Source organism: Erythrolamprus reginae, chromosome 2, assembly GCF_031021105.1.
Source record: "Erythrolamprus reginae isolate rEryReg1 chromosome 2, rEryReg1.hap1, whole genome shotgun sequence".
In the NCBI taxonomy this organism is placed as follows: domain Eukaryota; kingdom Metazoa; phylum Chordata; class Lepidosauria; order Squamata; family Dipsadidae; genus Erythrolamprus; species Erythrolamprus reginae.
In genome coordinates, this window is record NC_091951.1 from 27,076,297 (window position 1) to 27,089,335 (window position 13,039).

General features: G+C 41.6%; 1 protein-coding gene across 1 annotated transcript; it reads left to right on the forward strand.

Annotated features, from left to right (window-relative positions):
• Positions 1–4,522: 4,522 nt before the first annotated feature.
• Positions 4,523–13,039, forward strand: LOC139163032 (zinc finger protein 850-like). The gene is made up of 2 exons (XM_070743952.1): positions 4,523–4,629; positions 7,715–13,039. The coding sequence occupies exon 2, from the start codon at positions 8,751–8,753 to the stop codon at positions 10,665–10,667; it is 1,917 nt and encodes a 638-aa protein (XP_070600053.1). The 5' UTR covers positions 4,523–4,629; positions 7,715–8,750; the 3' UTR covers positions 10,668–13,039.

A 13,039-nucleotide genomic window follows, 5' to 3' on the forward strand; every position in this document is an offset into this window, starting at 1 on the left:
TCTCAAAATGGGTGAACAGTGCAGTCAGGCGGTAGGGAAAGCAAGTAGGATGCTTGGCTGCATAGCTAGAGGTATAACAAGCAGGAAGAGGGAGATTATGATCCCGCTGTATAGAGTGCTGGTGAGACCACATTTGGAATAATACTGTGTTCAGTTCTGGAGACCTCACCTACAAAAAGATATTGACAAAATTGAACAGGTCCAAAGACGGGCTACAAGAATGGTGGAAGGTCTTAAGCATAAAACGTATCAGGAAAGACTTAATGAACTCAATCTGTATAGTCTGGAGGACAGAAGGAAAAGGGGGGACATGATCGAAACATTTAAATATGTTAAAGGGTTAAATAATGTCCAGGAGAGAAGTGTTTTTAATAGGAAAGTGAACACAAGAACAAGGGGACATAATCTGAAGTTAGTTGGGGGAAAGATCAAAAGCAACATGAGAAAATATTATTTTACTGAAAGAGTAGTAGATCCTTGGAACAAACTTCCAGCAGACGTGGTTTGTAAATCCACAGTAACTGAATTTAAACATGCCTGGGATAAACATATATCCATCCTAAGATAAAATACAGAAAATAGTATAAGGGCAGACTAGATGGACCATGAGGTCTTTTTCTGCCGTCAGACTTCTATGTTTCTATGAAAAATGGCAACATACTAGCTTGATAATTCCTACCTGGCCATCAGCAGCAGAAGTTGCTGGATATGGGTAGTCCTCAGGTTAGGAATGTAATGGATCCTGGGCAATCCATCCATAACTCGTGAATTCATGGGAGTGAATTGGTACATTGAACAATATCACTCTCTGCTTTTACCGTTGCACATCAGCCTGACGAGACCTCTGGCACTGAGAAAACAATGTTTTCGGGTTCAGGAGGCCGCCAAGAAGTGCCGCCACCCGGCTGTCACCTTCTGAAACTTTTTGGGTTCGGGTTTGGGAGAACGCCGAGAAGCCCCCTGGCGGCGCCTAGCGGAGCGCCATTTTGCGATTTTTTTCTTTTTGCATGCATTAATCGCTTTTACCTTGTTTCTTATGGGAAACAATGTTTCGTCTTACGAACTTTTCACCTTACGAACCTACTTCCGGAACCAATTAAGTTTGTAAGACGAGGTATTACTGTATTTCATTCTTCCGGGGAGGGGGGGGGGGGGGTTCAGCTATGTTTCAGTTTCCAAACAGTCCCCGTAGGCTGACTTGTTGCCGTGTCTGTTCCAGTCTATGAAAACTGATTGATACTGTGATACTCCTCCCTTCATAACTGGAATAGAAATAAAAGCAAATCACTTAATATTCTTCCCACATCTGTATTTGAAGACCCAAGTTCACAGTTCCCTTTAAATACCTGAGAATTCCTTTTTATACCCATCCAACACAATTGGGTTGGTGCAACAGTAAAGTGACTTAAGTTGCTTTTTGCATAAGCTATGTCTGGTCTGGACTTCAAATTTATTTTTGTACACCCATTTACATTCTACGGCTGTGATTTGGGGCTGAGTAAACCGTCCCTGTTAAGACAAGCCTGTCTGAAGCCTTTTCTTCAAGCTCCCAGCTAACGGAATATAAAGCAAGAAACCAGATAGTAACTGGTTTTGAATCATTTCTGTTTTGGTGGATAACAATTAATAAAAATGTGGGTTGGATCAATTATATCTGTCATAACCAACAGAGATTCATAAACTATTCATAAAGCAGGGGTGGTGTTTCGCATCGTGACGTTTTGTGTGCACATCCTTGTTCAATTCTCCATCCGTGCAAACTCCATAGCTGAAATTGGCCTTAAACACAGCTGAGGAGCTGAACAGCTGTGCTTTGGGGGAAGGAATAAAGAGCAGTATAGACCCGGGGGCAGGTGAGAGGACCCTTTTACATGCAGCAGAAAAGGAAAATACTTCAAAACAATAAAAAAGTAGCTAATTTTTTTTTTAAAAGGTGGCAGCGTCCATGGACCAGCACCCGGCGTCCAGGGAACAGCATTGGCCAATCCAGGTCAGTGACTTCACCAGTGGGTCTCTACCAGTTTGGGTGATCCAATTCGAACTGGTAGGAACCCATCCTTGAATCAAAGGAATATCTGAACAATTGGACGGCACTAGCCAAATGGCTTGGGAAAATAAATAAATAAATATTTATTTATTTATTTATTTATTTATTTTTAGATTAGATTAGATTAGATTTGTATGCCGCCCCTCTCCGTAGACTTGGGGCTGCTAACAACAATAATAAAACATCATATGACAAATCTAATATTTAAAATAATTAAACCCTTATTAAAAACCAAACAGATATGTTACTGGCAGAAAAGTGGGGAGCTATGGGTCATTCTACTGGACAAAGGATGCTGTACTTACATCCCTAATAACACTGCTCCAGATGGAACCATTATCAGCATTACAAGGATTAACCACTTTATCAGAGGAATTAGCTGAAAACGCAGGAGTAGACACCTCATTTACAGGGAAATGGAAAGGTGTGATTCTGGCAACATCCCTTGTAGCTGTGTTTAGTGTTTTGGTAGCATTAGAGTGTTGTATGATTCCTTCTGTGAGGGAGCCAACTCAAAGATTAATAGAAACTGCAATAACTAAGAGAATGGCATTAAGAAATCCATCACACTAAAATGGGGAAATTATGTGATTAAGAGGAGGAAGAAAATGAACAGTCGAGCTTTATTGCAAGAATTTGAACAACAGTATGAAATTGTCATAAAATGTTTAGGAATCAATACAGGAAACAGAAAAAGGGAGAATTTATATAAATACATAATCAATACACAATCAATATAATCATATGTAAAACAAAATGGAGTTTGCATTGTTTCTAAAATATGTACTGATTCTGAGTAGCTTGAGCATAAAGCGAAGCAGTGGAAGTGATGTGCCGGTGCCTGGAGGCTGTTGGGGCCTGGATGGGTGTCAACAAACTCAAACTCAACCCAGACAAGACGGAGTGGCTGTGGGTCTTGCCTCCCAAGGACAATTCCATCTGTCCGTCCATCACCCTGGGGGGAGAATCATTGACCCCCTCAGAGAGGGTCCGCAACTTGGGCGTCCTCCTCGATCCACAGCTCACATTAGAGAAACATCTTTCAGCTGTGGCGAGGGGGGCGTTTGCCCAGGTTCGCCTTGTGCATCAGTTGCGACCCTATCTGGACCGGGAGTCACTGCTCACAGTCACTCATGCCCTCATCACCTCGAGGCTCGACTACTGTAATGCTCTCTACATGGGGCTACCTTTGAAAAGTGTTCGGAAACTTCAGATTGTGCAGAATGCAGCTGCGAGAGCAATCATGGGCTTCCCTAAATATGCCCATGTCACACCAACACTCCGCAGTCTGCATTGGTTGCCGATCAGTTTCCGGTCACAATTCAAAGTGTTGGTTATGACCTATAAAGCCCTTCATGGCACCGGACCAGATTACCTCAGGGACCGCCTTCTGCCGCATGAATCCCAGCGGCCAGTTAGGTCCCACAGAGTGGGTCTTCTCCGGGTCCCGTCAACTAAACAATGCCACTTGGCGGGACCCAGGAGAAGAGCCTTCTCTGTGGCGGCCCTCTGGAACCAACTCCCCCCAGAGATTAGAATTGCCCCCACCCTCCTTGCCTTTCGTAAGCTACTTAAAACCCACCTCTGCCGCCTGGCATGGGGGAATTAAGACTTTTTTCTCCCCCTAGGCCGTTACAACTGTATACATGGTATGTTTGTATGTATGTTTGGTTTTTATGATTGTTGTTAGCTGCCCCGAGTTTTCGGAGAGGGGCGGCATATAAATCCAATAAACTTGAAACTATATGTAACCAGAAAGAATATAGACTGTTTTTACAGGAACTAAGCTAAGCTAAACCACAAATGCCAGATGAAAGCAGGGAATAAGACTTGACTGGGCTAAAAGCTGTGAAAGAAACAGGATGCCATGCTGAACACTTTTGGGGGAACTTTGAAATAGAAACATATTTTAAAAAGGAAGAAGGGTGGGAACAGGAAGTGGGTTTGTGTGAGTGATAAATCACCCTTATGCACTGTGATACAGGCCCACATCTTTGCACATCACTATTTGCAAACACATTAATGAAATTCTTTGCTGATTTCAAGTGCTATCTCTAGTAGTTCCATATGCAACTAGAACTGTTTCCAACATGTTCAACTTTGGCCAGTCCTCTCAAGCTTAAGAAGCAGGAAAGGGTTTTTTCCAAAAACCCTTGCCAAGGAAAGTGCAAGGCCAGGCATCAAGAGTGACTTAAAAGCACCAAAACCAAACCTAAGTAGCATCACGTTTCATTATTTCACTTGCTCAATCACAAAGATCGGTTGCTAGGAGTTGAAAAAGACCTGCTGCCATTGAGTGAAAGTATCTTCCAAACGACTTGGTGGAGCCTGGACAGGCGTGTTTTTCCACCTACCGTCGCTAGATGGCGGTCAGGTAACATCTCTGCCTACAAAGCTATCAACACATTAATGTCATTCGTACTTCAGAGTAAAAGGAGTTAAAACCGTCGAGTACAGTACTGCTAGATAGGATGGGAGGGGAGAAGTGCAGAGGAAGTTCCTCTTCCGGATCGCTCATGGGAGCAAGGTGATGAGCAGAGCGGCTTTTGTGCTCTTCCAAAGATCGAAGCATCAGCTGGAAGGTGAGTTGAGGAAAGGTGGGAGGAGAGTCCGGGATCAAGTCGGGCTGTTTGGTTTCCTCCACGGCCTGGAAGCAGAGAAGCAACTGGGCTAAAGCATGTCAGCTGCTGGTTCTGTAGATTCCTCCCCTGCCCAAATTTAATCCTACTGGTGCTGCACGCTGTGAAACTTGTGGCTGCAATGATCTGCTAGTGCAGAAGTAGGCAAAGTTGGCTCTTATGACATGTGGACTTCAATTCCCAGAGTTCCTGAGCTAGCATGATTGGCTCAGGAATTCTGGGAGTTGAAGTCCACAAGTCTTCAACCTTACATTATCTACAATTGACCTCTCCCCTTTTCTAAGAGGTCTGTAAGGGGCGTGCATAAGTGCACTTTTGTGCCTAATGTCCCTGTCTTATTGTCTTATTATCCTTTCTATTACTACGTTCTACTTATGTTATGTTATGTTAGAAACATAGAAGACTGACGGCAGAAAAAGACCTCATACTATTTCCTGTATTTTATCTTACAATGGATATATGTTTATCCCAGGCATGTTTAAATTCAGTTACTGTGGATTTACCAACCATGTCTGCTGGAAGTTTGTTCCAAGGATCTACTACTCTTTCAGTAAAATAATATTTTCTCATGTTGCCTTTGATCTTTCCCCCAACTAACTTCAGATTGTGTCCCCTTGTTCTTGTGTTCACTTTCCTATTAAAAACACTTCCCTCCTGAACCTTATTTAACCCTTTAACATATTTAAATGTTTCGATCATGTCCCCCCCTTTTCCTTCTGTCCTCCAGACTATACAGATTGAGTTCATTAAGTCTTTCCTGATACGTTTTATGCTTAAGACCTTCCACCATTCTTGTAGCCCGTCTTTGGACCCGTTCAATTTTGTCAATATCTTTTTGTAGGTGAGGTCTCCAGAACTGAACACAGTACTCCAAATGTGGTCTCACCAGCGCTCTATATAAGGGGATCACAATCTCCCTCTTCCTGCTTGTTATACCTCTAGCTATGCAGCCAAGCATCCTACTTGCTTTTCCTACCGCCTGACCACACTGCTCACCCATTTTGAGACTGTCAGAAATCACCACCCCTAAATCCTTCTCTTCTAAAGTTTTTGCTAACACAGAACTGCCAATACAATACTCAGATTGAGGATTCCTTTTCCCCAAGTGCATTATTTTACATTTGGAAACATTAAACTGCAGTTTCCATTGCTTTGACCATTTATCTAGTAAAGCTAAATCATTTACCATATTCAGCCTTGCCATCTCAACACATGAGATGGCAAGTTCATCATATTCCTAATTGGCATTAGTATAAAAGGTTTGCCTGTAACCATTTTGAGATATTTTTCAGGCTTGAAAGACATGGATTTTTTTCCTTATTGTAGATGTGTATATTTTTATTTCTCTCTGTAGATTATAGATTGTTAGAGTTGGAAGGGACCTTGTAGATCATCTAATCCAACACCCACTCACCACTTAAGCAGGAGTCCACACCATTTTGGACAAATGACAATCCAATCTCCCTTTGAAAGTCTCAAGTGTTGGAGCTCTCATAACCTCAGCAGGTTGTCACTCTTGCCATACCTCTCACCATCAGAAAGTTCCTCCTTATTTCCAGGTTAATAATAACAACAGAGTTGGAAGGGACCTTGGAGATTTTCTAGTCCAATCCCCTGCTTGGTCAGGAGACCTTGCACTATTTCAGACAAATTGTTATCCAACATCATCTTAGAAATGTCCAGTGTTGGAGCATTCACAACTTCTGGAGGCAAGTTGTTCCACCGATCAATTGTTCTAACTGTCAGGAATTTTCTCCTTAGGTCTAAGTTGCTTCTATCGATTAATTTCCACCCATTGTTTCTTGTCCTACCCTCAGGTGCTTTGGAGAATAGGTTGACTCCCTCTTCTGTGTAGCAACCCCTGAGATACTGGAATACTGCTTTCATGTCTCCCATAGTGCTTCTTTTCATTAAACTAGACATACCGAGTTCCTGTAACCTTTCTTTTATAATGGGTTTGTTAGGGTTATAATGGGGTTTTAATCTACAGTTGATATTTGACTTCTTTTTATTATTGTACTATTGTATTATTTTTTATTGTTGTAAGCCGCCCTGAGCCCTGCGGGATTGGGTAGCATAGAAGTCGAATAAATTAAATTAATTATTTATATGTTTTTGCCTCCAGCCCCCTAATCATCTTTGTTGCTCCGCTTTGTACTTTTTATGTAGTCTCAACATCTTTTTACATTGTGGTGAACAAAACTGAATGCAGAATTCCAAGTGTGGCCTTACCAAGGCCTTATATAGTGGTATTAGAAACATAGAAACATAGAAGTCTGATGGCAGAAAAAGACCTCATGGTCCATCTAGTCTGCCCTTATACTATTTTCTGTATTTTATCTTAGGATGGATATATGTTTATCCCAGGCATGTTTAAATTCAGTTACTGTGGATTTATCTGCCATGTCTGCTGGAAGTTTGTTCCAAGGATCTACTACTCTTTCAGTAAAATAATATTTTCTCATGTTGCTTTTGATCTTTCCTCCAACTAACTTCAGATTGTGTCCCCTTGTTCTTTTGTTCACTTTCCTATTAAAAACACTTCCCTCCTGGACCTTATTTAACCCTTTAATATATTTAAATGTTTCGATCATGTCCCCCCTTTTCCTTCTGTCCTCCAGACTATACAGATTGAGTTCATTAAGTCTTTCCTGATACGTTTTATGCTTAAGACCTTCCACCATTCTTGTAGCCCGTCTTTGGACCCGTTCAATTTTGTCAATATCTTTTTGTAGGTGAGGTCTCCAGAACTGAACACAGTATTCCAAATGTGGTCTCACCAGCGCTCTATATAGCGGGATCATAATCTCCCTCTTCCTGCTTGTTATACCTCTAGCTATGCAGCCAAGCATCCTACTTGTATTAACGCTTAATGTAACCTTGATTCTATCCCTCTTTGCACTGCTAAGAATTTGTGATTGACCCAATCAGTGTGAATTTCATCGTTTTTCATTGTAATCTAAATGTTTTACTTTTTTTCCTCACCTTCTGCAACCATTAAAGATATCCTTTTTATTTAATCTTATAGACAAAGAGGACGGCAATAAAAGCACTTTGGACAACTGAGGATAACAAGCAACATTGAATAGCAAAACAAGTCAGTCCAGAAAATGAAAATATTTTCCGTTTCCTTCAGAGGGCCACACAATTCTTCACCTTCCTCATCAAAGTAAGAGAGAAATGAGAGAAAATCAAGGAGAGATTTCTACCTGGGAAAAATAGAGGGTGAAATTCAAGCATATGTTACATGAAAAGTTAAGGGAGATTATTTTTCCATTCAGTAAAAGAGGGAAGTGAAAAAAATCAATGGGGAGGAAAAGGTCAATTGGAAAGCTACTGTTGAAGGACATTCTGGGAGAAATCGAAAGATCACTGAACAAGGGAACAACCATATTTTTGACCTCAAGAATATTAGTTGTGGGGAAGCTACCACTTGCAAATAAAAACATAGAAACATAGAAGACTGACGGCAGAAAAAGACCTCATGGTCCATCTAGTCTGCCCTTATACTATTTCCTGTATTTTATCTTACAATGGATCTATGTTTATCCCAGGCATGTTTAAATTCAGTTACTGTGGATTTACCAACCACGTCTGCTGGAAGTTTGTTCCAAGGATCTACTACTCTTTCAGTAAAATAATATTTTCTCACGTTGCTTTTGATCTTTCCCCCAACTAACTTCAGATTCAAATCAGTTGATTATTCATGAGAGGATTCAGATTGGAGAAAAGCCTTGCATATACTCTGAATGTGGCAAAACCTTGGATTACAACAACTCTGTTATGTTTCACAAAGGAGTTGCTGTGCTCGCTAAAGCACGTGCCCTTTAAATGTCCTGACTGTGGGAATAGTTTCAATTGAAATTCTCACCTTGTTTCACGCCATAGTACTCACATAGGAGAGAAACCATTTGATTGTCCTATTTGTGGGGAAAGTTTCAGTAAGAATTCCAGATTCGTGAGACACCAGAGGATTCATATAGGAGAAAAACCCTTTGAATGTCCTGTTTGTGGTAAAAGTTTCAATCACAGGTGCCCCCAATGTGATAAGTGCTTTAGCTAGCATGGCAACGTGGACTCACACCAAGGAGAAACCATTTGAATGTCCTGATTGTGGGAAATGTTTCAGCAACAATTCCAGCCTGGTGAAACACCAGAGGACTCACACAGGAGAAAAACCCTTTAAATGTTCTGACTGTGGGAAAAGTTTCAGTCAGAATTCCAGCCTTGTTAGCCACCAGAGGATTCACACAGGAGAGAAACCATTTGAATGTCCTGTTTGTGGGAAATGTTTCAGTCAGAATTCCCACTTCAGGAAACACCAGAGAACTCACACAGGAGAGAAACCCTTTAACTGTCCTGATTGTGGGAAAAGTTTCAGTCAGAATTCCACCCTGGTTCAACATCAAAGGACTCACATAGGAAAGAAACCATTTGACTGTCCTATTTGTGGGAAAAGTTTCAATAAGAATTCCAGATTCGTGAGACACCAGAGGATTCATATAGGAGAAAAACCCTTTGAATGTCCTGTTTGTGGTAAAAGTTTCAATCACAGTTCCAGCCTGGTAAACCACCAGAGGACTCACACAGGAGAGAAACCCTTTAAATGTCCTGACTGTGGGAAAAATTTCCGTCAGAATTCCACCCTGATTCAACACCAAAGGATTCACACAGGAGAGAAACCGTTTGAATGTCCTCTTTGTGGAAAAAGTTTCAGTCAGAATGCCCACCTTGTGGAACATCAGAGGGCTCACACTGGAGAAAAACCCTTTAAATGTCCTGACTGTGGAAAAAGTTTCACTCAGAATTCCACCCTGGTTCAACACCTTAGGATACATACAGGAGAGAAACCCTTTAAATGTCCTGACTGTGGGCAACAATTCAGTCAGAATTCCACCCTGATTAAACACCAGAAGACTCACACAGGAAAGAAATCCTTTGAATGTCCTGACTGTGGTAAAAGTTTCGGCAACAATTCCAACCTGGTGATACACCAGAGGACTCACATAGGAGAGAAACCCTTTGAATGTCCTGATCATGGAAAGGTTTATCTCAGAGATTGCAGCTTGTGGTGCACCAGAGGACTCACAAAGGAGACAAGCCCTACAAGTGCTCCCAATGTGGTAAAGGCTTTAGCGAGCATGGCAACATGGACTTACACCAATGAGAAACCATTTGAAATTCCTGATTGTGAGAAATGTTTCTCTGATAATTCCAACCTGGTGATACACCAGAGAGTTCACACAGGCGTGAAACCCTTTAAATGTCCTGACTGTGGGAATAGTTTCAGTCGAAATTCTAGCCTCGTTTCACACCAGAGGATTCACACAGGAGAAAAACCTTTTGAATGTCCTGATTGTGGTAAAAGTTTCAGTCACAATTCCAGCCTGGTGAACCATCAAAGGACACATACAGGAGAGAAACCTTTCAAATGTCTCGACTGTGGGAAAAGTTTCAGTCAGAATTCCACCCTAGTTCAACACCAGAGGATTCACTCAGGAGAAAAACCATTTGGATGTTCTGTTTGTGGGAAAAGTTTCAGTAAGAATTCCAGACTTGTCAGACACTGGAGGACTCACACAGGAGAAAAACCTTTTGAATGTCCTGATTGTGGTAAAAGTTTCAGTCACAATTCCAGTCTAGTGAACCACCAGAGGATTCATACAGGAGAGAAACCCTTTAAATGTCCTGACTGTGGAAAAAGCTTCCGACAGAATTCGACCCTGGTTCAACATCAGAGGATTCACTCAGGAAAGAAACCATTTGAATGTCCTGTTTGTGAGAAAAGTTTCAGTCAGAATTCCCACCTCATGGAACACCAGAGGACTCACACTGGAAAGAAACCCTTTAAATGGCCTGATAATGGAAAAGTTTATCTCAGAGATCCCAGCTTGTGGTACACCAGGGAACTCACACAGGACAGAAACCATATGAATGTCCAGTTTGCGGGAAAAGTTTCAGTTGGAATTCCAACCTGCTGATACACCAGAGGAGAGAGACCATACAAATGTCCAGACTGTGGGGAAAAAAACAGTGTTAGGACTAGCCTTCTAAATCATATGCTTATACACACAGGGGAGAAATAATTTGAGTACCTTGAGTGTGGATGGTTCTTCAGGAAACATTCCAGCCTTATAAGCACACAAAGAAATCCAGCTGATGCTTCAATTGATGAATGTAGAGAAGGCTTGAATTTAATTTCTAATGTCCCATTGTAAGTCCAGCTGAGACATTTGACTATTCAATTTCACTATAAGGAATTTGACCTATTTTTTGTAGGTATTAGAAGGGGAAAATGGCAACATACTAGTTTGATAATGCCTGTCTGGCCATCAGCAGCAAAAGTTGTTGGATTTATTAATTATTTATTAATTGGATTTGTATGCTGCCCCTCTCCGTGGACTCGTGGATTTGGGTGGTCCTTAGGTTACGAGTGTAGTGGATCCTGCCCAGTCAGCCTGTAACTCTTGAATTCATGGGAGTGGATCTCTTACATTGAACGATATCAGTTCCTGCTTTCACTCTGGCATTCGCTGCTCTCTAACCCCAGATTGGCTTGATGAGGCCTCTGGTGGTGAGAAAGCAACCCCTGGAGTGGGGTTCACACCCACAGCCTCTCAAGCTTACTTTCTTGTCGGCCAGAAAGCCGCCCCGAGGCTATGGAGAGGGGCGGCATACAAATCTAATAAATGAATGAATGAATGAATCAATCAATCAATCAATCAATGTGCTTGAGAATTGCATTCCTGTAGGCTTTGGCAGCCCTTTGGGAAAAGCCTCTGCGAGAGCTATCATCGGCTTCCCCAGGTATGCCCATGTCACACCAACACTCCGCAGTCTGCATTGGTTGCCGATCAGTTTCCGGTCACAATTCAAAGTGTTGGTTATGACCTTTAAAGCCCTACATGGCATCGGACCAGAATATCTCTGAGACCTCCTTCTGCCGCACCAAAATACTGATACTTTTGTGGTCTGTCCATCCCCCCCCCCCGGTAGGTAGATGTGAAGGGGGAAAATTGTACAGTAGTTAATGTTTTATTTATAAAACAGTGTTGCGTTAGAATCTTGAATAGCTTTTGAGAAAGACAAATAAAGGAAGGTGTTAGCATTTCTGTAAACCAAAGACATTTCCTGTTCTTTCATTTGTCTCTCAGGACTCCCTAATGTTCTCCCCCCTCCCCAAAAAAATTATCCTTCAAATATAGGGAGGAACATTATTTGCAGCAGCGAAAGTGACATTTTAGCTAGGCAGATGAATGATCCTGATTTTTGGGGATTGGAAGACACCAAAGAATTCCAAGATTGTTCCTTTCATCACAATTTTTTTTAGTAACTCATTAGATGAAGGACACCATCAGATCCCTCACGTGATACTGCCATTCTTCTGGGGTAAGGAGGCAGTGGTAGCCCTGGATGGATTAGTCAGTTATTGCTTCTTTTCCCTGTAACCTTTCCCTAGCCTAATTGTCCTGGGATTTTCTCATCTTTTGGGGGTATGTGTGGGAGGAGGGCCGTGTGGGTTGTATCATTCTGAAGAACTTCAGAAAATGACCATGAGAACGTGTGCTTATCAAATTCTCAGGAAAGCCATTACAATAACATCTCCACATCAGACCGAATGGAGAGGTTTCTAAATCCTTTATCCTAACTGTATTGCCTGGGGAAATCTCAGAGTCTGCTTTCCTTTGTCCTATCACTTCTGTTCAATACAAGGTTCCTTCTGAAATGCTAAAGTTTCAAGAGTCTTATACTGTTAGTACATGGTACTCACCTGTTTTTTGGGTTGCCGTGTATTGAACTACCCATGGTAGTTTATAACTGTAAAGTTGTAATATGTCTTTAAGAGCTTTGACTGGTTTGTCCATAAGAGGGCGCCAGTACTTTTTCCTGTGGGGGAAGTTTACTTAGAGATATTCTTAGCTATGTGCAGCTGTGTGAGGCTTGTTATCTTTTGCTACTTTGTGTTGTATATATGTAAATAATACTTTGTTAAATACTAAGTCTGTGTCTTACTGGCTGGATCACACAACTACACCCTTGCTATAACTCTGCTGTGTGTATGTCAACGGTTTCGCACAGGGCTGCGCCGAGACATACATTTACTTTCTTGAGTAAGGAGAGGCTGGACCTTGCAGGCACACAGCAACCAGGACCGGACCAACCACGAAGATACTGTTTGGTGGAGAAACCAAGAGGTTCTTGGCCTGAGTCTTAAGTCCAAGTGATTTCAAATGTAAACATATGCAACATTTCTAAAATTTAAATTAGTAAAAATATATTTAATCAATTTTCGTTTTTCCCCTCCCTGGATGTCACAGTTTAGTACACCATCTCTATTACGTCTCATTTTTGT